Below are 16409 nucleotides of genomic sequence, written 5' to 3' on the forward strand. Positions count from 1 at the left end.
TAAGTAATTTTGCTAGTGTGATTGGATATATATATAACACCTATTGGTGGCGGACCCCCTTTTGCAGCAGCACATGTGAATCGCTCTGCAGACTGTCTATTACTGTCTTCAAACGTACTGACACCCGGATAACCCAGATTTGATCAGAGCCTACCGTGTGCTTCTTTACTTCAGGCTGTTTGATTTCTATACTATGTACCCAAACCCAACCATAGACGTGTTCTGACTTTATAGATACTTTTTTTTGTAACTTTTTTTTTTTCTATGCTTTGGTTCCCAACAAGAAGAGATATTGTTTGATTACACATTCTACACCCAGAGCAGCGTGTATAGAATAAATGGCTGTATATCTGTACGTATCCTTTCCATGGCGCTCGGGGACTATTACACTGTTCCAATTTGTCTTCTGCTCTGTTATTTGATCCTCATTGATTAAAAGATATAGAACGTTTTGGTGTTTCTTAGTTTCAGCCGTATTCCTGAGACCCGTAATGCAAACACAGCAGAGCTAATCCATCAGTGTATGTCCGTGGTGAATGCCAATGAACCTGGGTCTGTACCAGGACTGGTCTTCATAATAACCAGCTGTTCCCTCCATGCTACAGTATATCCTTACATTCAGAGCCCTGGTCAAGTACAGTACAGGCCGCGTCCTTCTCACACCGCTGTAATGTGATATGTATCTAAGGCCTCATTCCCATCGGTATTTGCACGCCATTACGTCTTCTGTTGTTCTGCTTCGTTAGACAAGAAATTAATGGCAGGGCTGGACTGTAATATGCTGGACATTAGCCATGCCTCATAGACCCCATTGACTGTAATGGGGTCTGTTAGGTTTCTGTTATGATGTCTGTCCTATTACCGGACAAAATTGCGTACCTGAGTAAGAAGGCATGAATGTACTACATGATGGTATGGCACACGGGCCCCTGGGGACCCCAGAACATTGGTTTCAGTTTTGTTTGTGGCCCTTGTAGAGAGTAAAACCCAAATGCAAAGTTGAAGAGTAGCATGTGAAAAGCAGAAATCTGCTTTCTGCATCTCTCTAAGTCCAGTGGGACCGCAGCTATGACTGAAGTAAGGAAAGCATATTCTAAGTGTCCTCCTTGTGGTACGATACATGCATGGAGCCATTTGGCAATGCAATCCAGGGCTGACAATATCATTGTGGGACTGCGTTAGTGACCGGTGATGTGCCAATTCAGTGCAGTTGCAATCAAATTCCTAGTAAGAGTACAACGCAGACGGTATCTCTGGCAGACGATGATGGATGACTTCCTGGATGATCTGCCCCTATAGTAGCAGAAGGAGGCCACTTCGAGTACTTTCTTTATTTCAGCCATAGCACATACTACTCTTTAACTTTGCAGTTGGGTTTTACTCTCTGTCTCTTACAGAGGACACAATACAAAATTTATATCCATGTTCCGGAGTTCGTGCGCCATACTATTGTTTAATACATCCATGTCTTCCTTTTCAGGTGCGCTATTGTTATTAGAATATCATACACTAAGGCCGCCTGCAGACGGGCGGGCTGGATCCGGTGGCGAGGATTCTCACCGCGGGACTCGACCTGAGCGCCTGCAAAGAGCGGCGCGTACTCACCTGCGGCTCCGGCTGTTTGATGTGCCAGCGGACGGGCAGTGAAATAAAGCATGCCGCGGTTTGCCGCGTGAGATTTCGCGCGCCCAAACCGCGGCCGTCTGCATAGGATTGCGTTTGTTAACGCAATCCTATGCAGGCTTCCAGCAGCGGAAATCCCGCCGCGGAATTTCCGCCCGTCTGCAGGCAGCCTAATATTGAGATATAGCACTGGGTCAGTCTTTTTAATACACCCTGCGTAGCCGTACAGGAACGGAGGGATGAATTGATGTGTAACAAGGTATCTTTGCCATTCTGGAGAAAGTTGACAGAACTCTGTTCTATAGAGGGTTTAGAAAGGAAGGGATTTGATTTAATACATATCACTTAAAAATGATCTAACATTAATCAAAAAAACATATATGGGAATTGCTGTGAATTTTTGGCCTGGATTTGCACCTTGAAAACCCACAGTGGATGCTGTACCTGCCGTGTAGGTGAGACGCGAACAAATCTCATCCACAGGGAGACTACCCTGCACTCAGGATTTTTAAATCCCCTGCATGTCAGTTTCTGCTGTGGATTTGTACGGAGGATTGTACAGAGAGGTGAAATCCACTGCCAGATTAGCAGCAGAAACATCCGCTATGTGTACACCTGCCGGGGCGTATTGGGGTAGGCCTACTTACGATTTTGAAGTGTTTGTTATGCACTGATGCAAAAACTAACAGAAGATGCATAATGTAATTTTTACAGTAATTCTAAATGTTGATTATAACCCATGCTAATAGGTCAGTCCTGTCTGTGGATAGCAGAGCGAAGAGATTTGCTCTTCCAATAAATACTGATTTATTACACCTGTCACATTCTGTTTGGGAGGCTGGTGTAGTGCCCATAGAACATGCTGTCATGAATATTCGACGACCCTTCTGTCTCCTGGGCTCATTTAAAGTCACAATCTACATTAAGACTGTTGGAAACTGCATGAATGTCAACTCTCTGAAATCATAGTTTCGGTGAAGAACAAAGGGAGAAAAATCCTCTCTTAGGCCTCATGTCCACTAGCTAAATGAAATTGCGGATTCCGCAGCAGATTTCCGCCGCGGATTTTGCCCATAGGGAATCATTGGCCATCCGCGGGTCCATTAAATTGATTTTTGCACCCGCGGATGGCATTTTAAAAGAATTGCGTTTTTCACGCGTGGGAGAAAAAACGCGGCATGCTCCATTCTGCCGCGGATTCCGCGCGGATCAGCAACATTACTATCACATTGATAGCAATGTGTGCGGATATCTGCATGCAAAAAAAAATACCATTTGAAGCAAATCTGATCAGATTCTGCGCGGACTGTATTTCTCAAGTGGACATGAGGCCTAAGGCCGGGCTCACACAGCAGGTCCAGATTCCGGCTGCGGAATCCCGCACAGAATCAGGCCCTGACTGCGGCGGGTGACTCTGCGTACCTGTTGTCGTCTTCCGGCTTCTCTGTGCTGCGGATGGTCCGCGCGGCTCGCCGTTAGACATGCACAGTACAGATTTTTTACAGAATGGATTCCACAGCAAAAATCTGCCCGTGTGCATGAGGTCTTGAAGCGGCTGTACCAAGATTGACAGTTATCCCCAAGTTATTTGCATCGAGGCATAGTTCATACTAACCAGTCTTTCTTGTGAAGAAAAGACTTGTCGGTAATCAGGCATTGTGTGCCTTCTTTTAATGGGCAAACCACCTGTGAAACTCTCACATCTAATCTCTCCTTAAAGGGGTTTTCCAGTGAAATACTATCTTCAGGATAGGTCATCAATAGTTGATCATCGGGATCTGTCACTTGGGACCTGGACCAATCAGCTGAGTGGGTACATGCTGTCAGCGCCACAATAACACAGAAGTCGGAGCGGAAGCCTTCCGTGCCAACCTTCTTAAAGGGGCCGGCAGTGGAAGCAGTAAAGTCTCCGCGTGACCTCCATGTAGTGGCCGGTGCTTGTAACTGCAGGCACTGCTCTCATTGAAATCAATCGGAGCTGTATCTGCATTTACAAGCGCCAGCCACTAAAAGGAGGTCGGCACGGAGGCTTCCGCAGCGACTTCTGTGTATTTGGAGCGGAAGACTCCGTGCCGACCTCCCATGTAGTGGCTGGGCCTTGTAACTTTCAATGAGAGCCGTGCCTGCAGTTACAAGCACCGGCCACTACATGGAGGTCGACGCGGAGACTTCCACTGCTTCCGCTCTGACCTCTGTGTTATTGCAGCACTGACAGCATGCACCCGCTCAGCTGATCGGTCGGAGTCTGGCCGATCAACTATTGATAACCTATCCTGATGATAGGTCATCAGTAGTATTGCACTGGAAAACTCCTTTAACTGAAACTCTTTAACTGAAACTCTACAGAAGTTCACTCACTTTTCTTCTCCCAGAATTATGGATGATTTCTCAATCTGGGTTTTACCGAGCATTTATTATTGATGACCTATCCTTATAGCCATTTTATTAATGAAGAATAAAGGAGGATTGGCGCTGACGAAGGGGAAAGATTAGTGCTCTGACATGCAGTCACTTCCACTACTAATTGCAGCTTCGCAGGCTGTACTCATTAGTTTGCAGCCCTATCACAAGCTGGTAAGTACACAGTACAGTCTGTCACCGGGTGTGTGTATAGGCCTGAAGGCTGTACAAGGCGTCAGGATTACCCAGACACACAGGTTTAGTATTGGAGTTTTCTCAGCGGTAATGTTTAGTTTCCATCATCATTCTGCTTCATGTGGGGATGGGTAGACAACCATTTTTTACAAGAAGGATTAAAGCCGGCGTAGGGATCAGCTTGTTGCATCTTGCTGGTTGTGCCGAATCGGGACCGGAGTGATGTCGCAGTGATCCACATGCTGGCACGTGCTCAGTGTTAGTTTGGTGTTGGCCACCGATCTGATCACTGCCCTGCTGATGAGTGGATGGATTTGTTGGCTGTCAGCCATCCAATCAGCTCCTGTCTAGACAAGTTCATGCGGCTCCTCCCCATTGAAGACGCCTGTTATGCTTCTCGTCTGAAGGTGTCTGTGGTCAAATCAGCAGCTCCTGTTCTGTTCCACTGTCCGATAAGTCTGATTGGTGTTCAGGATATTCGGGGGTGTTATAACCACTATCTCCTGACTTTTTATGCTATTGCTGCATTGGTGTTACATCTGGTTCATTACATGCTTGTTACATCTGAACCTTATAGATATTGTTGTTTGCTGTGTCCCTATTACCCAACTAGGGAGAGTCAGGGTTGCCCCAGGTTCCTGCCGTGGGGTTGCTCTCATCAGAGCGAGTGCTCCACTTTTAGGTAGGGTCTCATCGCATTATTAGTTTAGGCTCCTACTTTCCCATCGCCGACTTCTTGAGTTCATTATAAACTTTTTGTGTTCTCTGCGTTAGAATGTTGTGTGCATATCCGTCCTTTTTGGACTTCACACTACGCTCTACCTGAACGATGTATTTTGTGTCCAGCTCGGTCGTAACACTGCTGTTTGGGTTCATCCTCTTTACTGCCCTACGGTCGGCTTTTATTGCCATACTTTCTCTGTGTTGCTCCCCCTAAGGAGAAAATCTAGTATTACAAGCTATCCGTCATTATTATTGTCCTTTGGAGAATCTTTATACAAAACTTCAGCACCCGGTATACATGTTTATAGCTGAATACATGGTGGGCTTCATTGAACTTAATACTTGTTGAGCATGCATTACACAGCCCGACAATTTCTAACAATGTAATGCTTCATTTACGCTGCGGAGGCGCTGCAGGGAAAACTGAGCTGGGCAATGCTAGATATTCAAGCAGTAGCTGGAATACAGCGAAGGCTTCTTTCCCACTGCATTCTGTAGTGTGCATCCGAGGTGGTCGTCTATAAAGAATTTCCTAAAGAAAAGCTGCCATGTTAATGTTCAAACTACAGGCGCAACCTAGTGATGGTACCGTCGACATATACTGCACCAGCCGAGCGTGGGCCAGAAGGGCTCTTTTCTACACACCTGTACTCCGTTCAGTGAATCGGGAGCCAGTGGATCCATGTGGCCATATTAGACATATATGAAGCCTTACTATAAATGTGGGCTAGCTTATAACACGTTACCGTCTTCAGCATCTTACAGTCCTCATTTTCAATGAGTTTATTTTAAACCTAACTTGGTAGTGCCCCGTCATGGGATGTGACTGCTTGTCTTTATCTTCTCTGAACATTCCCCATGATCTTCTACAGCTGGTCAGTAAACTTTGAAAGATAACTTGTACATTTTAGCATATAAACATGTATATACTGTGCAGTGCCGGGTAGATTTTGTGGAAAAAAAACAAAAAACATTCCCTAAAAGAAGTTGTCAGAATCAAATTAAACTTTCTGTGTTCGATTCTAACGTTGGTATAAGTAAGTGAAAACAATATCAGAGCAAAATGGTAATTTATTGCAGAAAACTGAACACTTAAAATGAGGCTCTAGTACCCTGTTGTACTGCCTCTAGCTTGGATACAAGATGTGATACAGGTGGGCATGGAGGCGCTAGTACCCTGTTGTACCGCCTCTAGCTTGGATACAAGATGTGATACAGGTGGGCATGGAGGCTCTAGTACCCTGTTGTACTGCCTTTAGCTTGGATACAAGATGTGATACAGGTGGGCATGGAGGCGCTAGTACCCTGTTGTACTGCCTTTAGCTTGGATACAAGATGTGATACAGGTGGGCATGGAGGCTCTAGTACCCTGTTGTACTGCCTTTAGCTTGGATACAAGATGTGATACAGGTGGGCATGGAGGCGCTAGTACCCTGTTGTACCGCCTCTAGCTTGGATACAAGATGTGATATGGACAGGCATGGAGGCTCTAGTACCCTGTTGTACCGCCTCTAGCTTAGATACAAGATGTGATATGGACAGGCATGGAGGCTCTAGTACCCTGTTGTACCGCCTTTAGCTTGGCTACAAGATGTGATATAGGCGGGCATGGACGCTCTAGTACCCTGTTGTACCGCCTCTAGCTTGGATACAAGATGTGATACAGGTGGGCATGGAGGCTCCAGTACCCTGTTGTACCACCTCTAGCTTGGATACAAGATGTGATACGGGTGGGCATGGCGGTTCTAGTACCCAGTTGCATCTCCTCTAGCTTGGATGCAAGATGTGATATGGGCAGGCATGGAGGCTCCAGTACCCTGTTGTACCACCCACCTCTAGCTCAAATGTAAGATGTGATACAGGCGGGCACAGAGCCTCTAGTACCCTGTTGTACTGTCTATAGCTTGGATACAAGATGTGATATAGGCAGGCATGGAGGCTTTAATACCCTATTGTACCACCGCTAGCTAGCTTGGATGTAAGATGTGATACAGGAGGGCACGGAGGCTCTAGCATCCTGTTGTACCACCTCTAGCTTGTATACAAGATGTGATATGGATAGACCTGGAGGCTATAGAACCCTGTTGTACCGCCACTAGCTTGGATGTAAGATGTGATATGGGTGGGCATAGATGCTCTAGTACCTTGTACCATATCTAGCTTGGATACAAGATGTAATACGGGCGAGCATGGAGGCTCTAGTACCCTCTTGTACCGCCTCTAGCTTGGATACAAGATGTGATATGGGCGGGCATGGAGGCTCTAGTACCCTGTTGTATTCTCTATAGCTTGGATACAAGATGTGATACAGGTGGGCATGGAGGCTCTAGTACCCTGTTGTACTCTCTATAGCTTAGATACAAGATGTGATACGGGTGGGCATGGAGACTCTAGCCCCATGTTAGGCTTCCTCTAGCTTAGATGCAAGATGTGATATGGGCGGGCATGGAGCATTGCAGGTTCCGTATGGTATCCTGCGGCACATTGCTCCACATTTGTTGTAACTGAGCCTCTGGCTTGTGCAAATGCATTGGCTGTTGAAGTAGTCGTCAAAAATGGTCCTGATCATGTTCTCTTGGTGATAAATTTGTCAACCGGGCATTTTATAGGCTATGGGGGGAACCACTTTTAGGGCCTCAGGTGACGAGGCCATTTATCAAATCGCGCCACAACTCTTATTATTTGCATATCTGCTTGAGATGTAACTGCATGCCGAGTTTTGCAGCAAAATGATGGCTTCTCGTAGGTGCTTGTAATTTTATTATTATTATTTTTTTTGTACAATGAGTGGATGTATAATACATTTTGGAAATGTTTAACTTCTATTCATAATATATATTGTGTTTTTATATGAATCGTTCCAGGAGGCAATGGGACATGTTAAAGGGGCCAAAGTCTTGGTGTAGCCCAACTTTAGGTGATGATTTAAATTATTTCTTGTTATTTTGGCTCTCCATGCCTAAAAATAATGATTATTCCGGCTGCCCGCTATGTTCAGCTCCACGCCCTCTGGTCTCCCCTGTAATGCAGTGCTTACAGGCTGCATGCAGGCCATAAAGGTGATGGCAGGTTCCCTTTAATGCTTGTCAATGCAGTTTACCCTTCCTTGTGAAGCCACGCACGGCCTGTCATAGGCTTGGAGGTGATTGGATGCTGAAAATTGAGTAGATCGTTTGGGATAATTATTTGCTGTTGCTCAATGTAAGTGTCTGTGCCAGGGTGATTTAGGACAGCATGACCTCACGGACACGGTGTAACCTGCTGTCTGTAAAGCTCATTCACTTCTATAGGAGATATGCTGCCTGGCTGTTTGCCTTAATCCCGGGACCCCTGCGATCCTGGATGCGCCACCCAGTGGGGCAAGGGCGGCAGGGCGTGGTAAGGCCTCAAGATGGGAATACTCCTTAACTAGATTCAAGTTTTGTTTTTTTGTTTTTTGCTCCCCCATAGGTATAGGAGTGACCATAAGAGAAGCAGAAAGTGTAAGAGTAGAGCTGCGCTCCCATTGATTTTAATGGGAGTGAAGCAAGCGCTTCCACTTCCTGCCGTAACCTCTGATGAAGAGATTTGGCCCGCTGCACTGACAGTACGATCAGCTGATGGACAAGGATCCTGAGTGGCAGACCCTCGTCCGACAGCTACTAAAGACCTATTCGAAGAACAGATCATCAGCTCAAAAAGCCTAGAATACACATTTTCATCCTCAAAAGTGTTTTAGACCAGAGCAAAGTTTCTTACTTTTTGATCTGCACGTTTTTAAAAGCAAATTATTATTTTTTTAATGCTTAGCTTCATTTTTTGGCCAGATACACAGGGTGCTCTTATTTGTTACTGGATCTGAGAAAATTGAATTTTTTAGGTCTTATTTAGGTAAAAAATGGTCTTTAATAAGGAAAAGATACTGTAAGGTAGCTTTGACACAGGTGGAATTTGTCCGCAGAACGCACCGCAACATGCGGAAAGTCACCGAAATCTTCATTCTTTTGTGTGGATTTTGTTGCAGAATTGAAAATGGCTTAATTTTACTGACAATTTCACATCAAAATCCATATGTAAATATGCGCATTTTGGAGCAGATCTCCACAGCAGAAGCCTAATTCTGCCCCGTGTAAAAGGCCCCTATGGGTACCTCCACATTTAGCATATCTGGAAAACCGCAGTGGCCAAATCTATACCTAAATGGTGTGTCTTTGGCTATATTTTTAATTGTGGCTCTGCCTCAGACTTTAACTTGTGGTTAAAGGGTGCAGGTCCGCAGCATAAGTAGACCCACTGCAGATTTAGAATCCATAGCGTTTTAAAAAAAAACATTTCGGATTCGTTGTAGAAAATTTCCACTTCTTGTGAAGCAGATTTTAGAAATGCCCGTCCCACGCTTGTACTGTCAATGCTGCGCAATTTCCACAGCTGCGCGTGAAGCCGGCCTTAGACTCTACATAAGACGTTGTGACATATCTCCAGTCTGTCTCTGCTGTGGTCGGGCGCGGTCTGTTGTCTGCTCCTCCCTTTAAGATATCCTTTTTTCCTGTTTCAGGTGAAATGGCTTTGCTTCTTTAATCTCTTGTAATTCTACTTCCCTATGGCCTTCATTCCTTCTCCTAAGAACTCCACTGTAGAAGATCTCCCTCAGCTACATAAACTGAGGAACGTCTTTGCAGATACTTTGGTTAGAAATACATGGTGTAAATCCGCTGTGAAAACTGCAGGTGATTCCATCCTAAAATGTTGAGAAGTGAAGTTCAGTGGCTCCACGGTCTTGCTCATGGGTATATGGAATCTCGATATTGGAGCATCCATGCCACAACTTTTTGACGCTGAGTAGGTGCATCAAAAAGAACCCATGATTTCCTTTGGATTTGGATTTTTTTGATGAGCCGAAAAAAATTGCACGTCAAGGTGCGTTTTTTTTACGCTAAGATTTCTCTTCGTCAGAAGAAAGCACATGTTCTATTTTTTGTCAGAACAGTGCCAGCGGCTCCTATAGACTCCTGTGGGAGCCGTCCAGCAAAGGGAGGGGGAGCAAAGGGAGCATGCTCGCCAATAGCAGCCGCGACGTGCTCGTGGCTGCTATTAATTCACCCGATTTATTACTCAGATAGCCATGCTCAAAACAACGCTTGTGTGAAAGAGCCCAAAGGCCTGTTTCACACAAGCGTTTTATTGCGTCTATTTTGCCGCAATAAAACGCCGACTGAAAATTGCGACCGTCTGAAGCATTGGACTCCAATGCATTTGTTCAGATGAGCGATTTTCTGGTGCGTGAAATCGGCTGTCCCATAGACTCCTATGGGAGCTTGTGGGAGTTTCCGGAAAAGGGAGGTAGGAGGGAGATTAGCAGCGGGTCACATTGCTAAAGTCCCTCCCCCTCCCCTTGCCGGCAGCTCCCATAGGCTTCTATTGCCGCTATCAGTCGGCAAGGGGAGGGGGAGACACCTTGGTGTCCCACGGAATTCCAGGCTCATATACACCGTAGCTTGGCCATGTGATCGGGTGAGAAAATGGGAGATTTGGCCACGATGCGGGCGGATGAAAATCACAACGCCCGTGTGAAAGAGGTCTAAGGGTGAAAACGTCTGACTTACTAGTGACACCGTGGAGCTGAAGCATAATGTAAATCTCCTTTTAAATAGATTCTGTACTAATTATTTTCTTCTTTCTCTCCTTCAGGCTAATTATCTCATAATGTAATCATGTTTAACATCCCCTTTGGAGGATTCACTCCGCCATGGCTTGGGTCCTGACATAAGCAGCCCTTAATGAAGCTCTCCAAGCAGTGAAGACGATCAATATGACTGATCCCATGATGGATTTTTTTGATGATACTCACCTCTTTGATGAAACTTTGGGTCTTTCTGATGATGCCTTTGCTCAACATGATCCCGTGTCCTTGGTTGATGAATTGAACCTTGGTGCGGAGTTCGAACCCCTCCATGTCGACTCATTAAACCATGTGCCGGACACTCAAACGCACCAAAAGCTCAATGAGTTTGACACGCTTAATCAGTTTGATTCCCTTAAGTTGCACCAAGTCAGCCGGTCATACAGCAGCCCAGTTGAAAGCGTTTTGTCCCCGCGATCACAGTTCAGCTGCTCTCCAATACATCCGCCAAGCCAAGGCAATGGCATGTTTGCTGACGACGGAAGCCCCATGTGGGGTCACCAAACTGCCACCGCTATCCCAAACCAGAATGGTTCCCCGTTCAGCCAACAGCACGGACACTCTCAGACTATGCAGCAAAGTAAAGGATTTGTAACGCACCATGATTTTGCCTTGTTTCAGGCCGGCGAGCAACAGCAGGTCTCAATCCAACAGCAGCACAATAGGAACAGTTTGAACACAGGTCAGGAAACTTTAAATCAACCAAAAACTTTCATGGATGTTAATGTGTCTTTACCCCATAGGACTTCTAATGCCCAACAAATCCCTATGATCAATAACACAAATCCACAAGATTCTTTGCCTTTACAACAGTTTTCTCAATCAACATCCACATCCTTGCACTTCTGTGGCAATCCGGTTGTAGCTCAGCATGATGGTGCATTTGATGGCCACTCTCCGGCGCCATGTTCTGTGAATGCTACGCCGACCTTTTCATCTCATTATCCCTTCTCCAACAACCACCTAAACCATGCCACACATTCTCTATCTGACTTCACCGAAAGTCCAGGGTTTTCAGATTTGGCCACCAAGCAGGAACCTAGTCACCATGTTCTGAACCCTAGTGAGCAACTTCATTCTAGTGATTTCCAGATGGTGCATTCTTCACATCCTCAGGGTAACTACAACCGAACAAAAATGTCTCCTATGAGCATTAGCTTCCCAGCGCAAGATGGTCCTTCTGTGCGGTTGAGCCATTTTAATGATCATTTAGAGAGCAATGGCTTTTCACCTTTGGAAGACAACCTGTTGCAACAAGTGGATTCCCAATCAGAACCGTTTACCGGGCTTGATCCAGTGGATTTGTTGCAGGAAGATCTCTTACCACATTTTGATGATACAACATATTCCCAAGATGGCTCTAGTTCCGGTCATGCTGTCCTAAGTCATCCCGGCGCAGAGACTAACATTGAGCAACAACACATAAATATCTCAAATGATCTTCTCCATTCTCAGCATCAAGGCCAACAACTGAATCCGTGGAATCCACTGATATCCAACCACCTCAACGTCCATGACCGGCAGTACGTGGCTTCACCAGGAAAGGTAAATTGCATTGTATTTTGTTTTATTGCATGGCCATTAAGTGTACATTCAGACGGGGTGGAAAGTTTCTGCGGTGGATTTTAATGGAAATCTATAGTGAAGCTTTGGCATTTCCACAGCCAATCTGCAGTCACTATACATCAAAGGCGTGAAATACATGGTGAAGATATGCGGCATCTCTGCAACAGAATGAGCATGGTGAGGATTGAACCATTTACAGCGTGCTCCGTTCTCCGTGCCGATTTCTGCCACGTGTGAATGGCCTTCTCAAATCCACATCCACTTGTTTTATGCTTCAGCTTGCTGCAGATTTGCACTGCAGATTCCTAGATCTGCAGCAAAATTGCCACATGTGAATGCACGACAAAGACAATTATTAGTAAAAACTAAAATATTTACATACAATCCCATTCCAAGGTGGCTCTTGTGCCCTTTATGATGCAGTCCATCTTCATTGTTGGTTAGTTTGCGTGATCACTAGACGTGGGAAGGTGCCAGCGATCAGCTGGCAGGGTAGCAGAGTCTCATTTATCCAGTGATTGTATCTTTTATGTGGCACCAAAAGTCTTCTGTTGTGGGCATCACATCACCCTGTGTAAGCAGCAATAGACTGCCAACTACAAAGCAACGGTGCGCCTGAATGATCATAGTAACAACGGCTCAGCACACACTAGTGCTAATTGCTTCAAGTAAATAAAGCTGAACGCACCTGATCGTCTTGGAAAAATGTCTGTTGGGACTTGCTCCTGGCGGAAGATCTACCAGCATAGGTCCTCAATAGTTGATTGGTGGGGGGGTCCGTAGATTGGGATTACCTCTAATCAGCTGATATAAGGCCAGATGTCATTGTGAACAATGAGAGCTACGCCTGCAATACTGACCTGGGCCACTGCACTACGGATGGAGCTGTTTACCTTTGACTCTGTCTGCACTAACTGTGGGCCTGTCGATCAGCTAATTGGGGTTGGGGGATCTGAAGCGGTGAAACCCTGCCAATCAACTATTGATGTCCTATCGTGAGTCCATGATAAACCCTTTAAGGTTACCTACACATGGGGTGAAATTTCTGTTGGTTTTCTGCAGCAAAATCTGTGTTCTATGCTAATTTTCTCACTAATTGAACCCTACGCATTGCAACGGGTGAAAGCAAATTTTAACATCAGCTACAGTACAGTTTACGCAGGGGAAATATACGCAGTGTGTGCAATAGATTTGTTAAATCTCATCTCCTTTGCTAGTACTGTATTAGGCTACCTTCACACCGGCGAGTGCGATACCGGGCTCTGAATCACGGATCTATTTCGCGCTCGCCAACATGCGATATACCTGCAGAAGCGAGGTGTTTTTATTTATTAAAACCAGATCACTTCGGGGAAGTAGCTATTCCCCGCCAAGGCTTTCAGGAACGCAGAGATTCTCTAATTGTTTTCAGTGGGTAACCTCGCATCGTACTGCATGCACCCAGCACGTGGTGCGATGCTGCCACCAGCCCCATTGAAAACAAAGGGTGATGCGAGGGCATGCCCAAAGATAGGACGTGTCGCTCATGTGTATGACCCTATTCAAAATCAGGCGATTTTTCTCGACTGTGTGAATATTAGGCCAAGGATGAGAATATAATCGCAATCTATATAGACCGATCATGAGTCCTGTGTGACCACATCTGAGGGGCACCAGCACCCCTATACAGAGGTTCTACACACTTAGTATGGCGCCATTTCATATTGTTTTGATTCCCTCTCAGGACATCCACCACATGTCCAGTGTTCGTGGTCGCACATGCTCAGTATCTCAGTCAGCCTCTTGTACATGGGCAGCGGGGCAATGTAGGCACTAAAGCTGTCTTCACTCATGGTAGAAATTCTGCAGCATTTACAGTACGAGCCATGGGGGGGGGGGGGGGGATTTAAAAAAATCTCATTCACACGGCGGAAAAAATTGCCGTTATGAATCCACAGCATTTTTCAAAAATGCTGCAGATCTTAAATCCCCAGAATCTGTATGTTTATGCTGCAGAATTTAACCCTTGAAATATAAGGGTTAAATCCCACAGCAGATCCGCAATTGAAAACACAGCACCATTTAGGTGTGGATTTGGTGTAGTTTTACTACAAAAGCCTACCGCGAGTACGCCACGAGTGAAGGAGGCTTAAAAGTGGCTTCTTCTCACCTGTACTGGACACATTAGGTGGCCTGCAGGGAGAATAAAGAGCGCACTGGCTGGTGCCGTGACAAATACATATATATATATTTTTTAATTGGCCTCCCACAGCAGAATTTAATGTTTAATTGTAGGGCCACCATTAATTCCACACATTACTATAATAAAACGGACACAACGGGCCTCATTAATTAAGTAAGACTACTCTGAGCAACCAGTCAGAGATCAGCTCTCACTTTCTACACTGCTGTGGAAATATGAAAGCTGCGCTGTGATTGGTTGCAATGGGCAACAAGGACAGGTCTATAAGTCTGAAAACAAAGGGCCTCATTTATCAAAACGGTCTGAGGGTTCTTCAGGCTGAATGTGGCTCGTGAGGCCTGACAGTCGTCCAAAAGACTCGCTCCTCTGCTTTCACACCAGAGCGATTAGTCATTCGGTGAATGGAGGCAGAATGCGGCGGAGGTTTCTTCTGGCCATACGCCTCCATTTAGTGTGAACAGGCCGTCATTCATAGATGAACGACTACCTGTTTATAACGAAAGAAGTCGCTGCTTGGCTGCCTTGTTTGGCCTCATGTCCAGAGGCGGGTCGGATGCTGTGGGCGAGAGCCCTGCCGCTGAATCCCACCCTGCCCGCAGAATGAGCACATTACTTACCATTCCGGATCCTCTGCGTGGGTCCTCTGCAGGTCGTTCGTCTTCTCCTCCGTGGATGTGGGCGTGCGCACCAGCATGTGGGCTGGCCAGGATGCCCCCACACATGCGCAGTGGTGACTTTTTTCTTTTAGGCCTCATATTCACGGGGAAAATCAGGCCTGCCACGGATTCTTCATGCAGAATCCCGCAGCGGGTCCCTCCTTTCCCACGGACATGAGGCCTAAAAAGAATTACTTACCTGTCCGCCCGCTGCGGATCTTCCCTCCATCGCAGCCTGACCTTTTTTCCTCGGCCCGGCGGATGTGCTCGGCACGCCGGCAGCATGCCGCACGCAAGCGCCGTGCACTCTCTTCTTTTTTTTATTTTTGAACTCCTGCTCTCCTGCGCTCCCATGCCGGAAAGCAGAAATTCAGCTGCGGGAGACTCGCACTAAAATGGAGCATGCTGCGGGTGTTTCCCACCCGCAATCCGCGCCTGAAGAAAAAATGACATCCGCAGGTATTTAATTACCTGCGGGTGTCCAATGCATCCCTATGGGGCGCGGATCACGCGTGTGGGTGACCCGCTGCGGATCTGTCCCCGTGGACATGAGGCCTTAACCTCCTGCTTTCCTGCAGGTTTTGCAGCATGCCTGCAGTGACAGCTGCAGGTGTGCCGCAGATCGGACGGCTTCCATTAATTTCAATGGAAGCCATCCCTGTGGAATCCCCAGCAAAATAGAGCATGCTGCGATTTGTTTTCCGGCCCAGAAGGTCCACAAAACACATCCGCATCCTTTAATTAGCTGTGGGCAACCATGATTGTTTATGGGCAACTTGAACTGCGGATCATCTACATGGGTACACCACGCGGATTCCGCAATCCACACCTGCCCGTGGACATGAGCCCTTACGGTGAGCTGAAGTCAAGTGACTGGCGACTGCTGAGCTTTTTTGAGCAATTTCTCGGCGATTAGTTGGCCAGCATAAAAGTAAGACTGTTCTTGTCGTCCGTAGCAACCAGTCAGAGCGTAGCCTTCATGTCTGAGAGTGCTGTGGTAAAGTGAAAGCTGCGCTCTGATTGGTTGTTACAGCTCTAATTATAATGTACACTGCGCTGCCAATACCCGGCAACACAAAGTGCCCAGTTTGCCCCCAGACTGTGCCCACAGCTGACTGTTGCCTGATGCTGCTCTGTGGCGGCTTGCGATGGCAGGGTGAAGCAATTCACCGTAGTGCAGCCCGTGGCGTGCCGTCATGGTGTCTGGCATTTTGCCAGAAATAATTAGCACTGTGCTTGCGTAAACTTATTTTTGCCGTATTTGTGGCGTAATCTGCAGGTCTGAACGCGGTTGAAGAGGTACTTGACCGCAAATATGTGACTAAAAATAAACTGACTGTTTAATAAGGACGGTCAAAAGTGAGTCCATAAAAAATTGTCGCTGAAGGCCTGAATTTTAATCTAT

The 16409-nt window shown here is 46.3% G+C and overlaps 1 protein-coding gene across 7 annotated transcripts in view; it reads left to right on the top strand.

Moving 5' to 3' along the window:
- The window catches only part of CHD9 (chromodomain helicase DNA binding protein 9), a 179781-nt gene that overhangs the window by 37718 nt on the left and 125654 nt on the right, over positions 1 to 16409 (top strand). For all 7 annotated transcript variants that reach the window (XM_066584027.1, XM_066584031.1, XM_066584028.1 and 4 more), the window contains exon 2: positions 10609 to 12145. In XM_066584027.1, the coding sequence (XP_066440124.1) occupies positions 10730 to 12145 (1416 nt within the window). In that variant the 5' untranslated portion in view covers positions 10609 to 10729. The remainder of the gene's footprint in view (positions 1 to 10608; positions 12146 to 16409) is intronic.

The sequence above is a fragment of the Eleutherodactylus coqui genome, chromosome 11 (assembly GCF_035609145.1).
Source record: "Eleutherodactylus coqui strain aEleCoq1 chromosome 11, aEleCoq1.hap1, whole genome shotgun sequence".
NCBI lineage: Eukaryota > Metazoa > Chordata > Amphibia > Anura > Eleutherodactylidae > Eleutherodactylus > Eleutherodactylus coqui.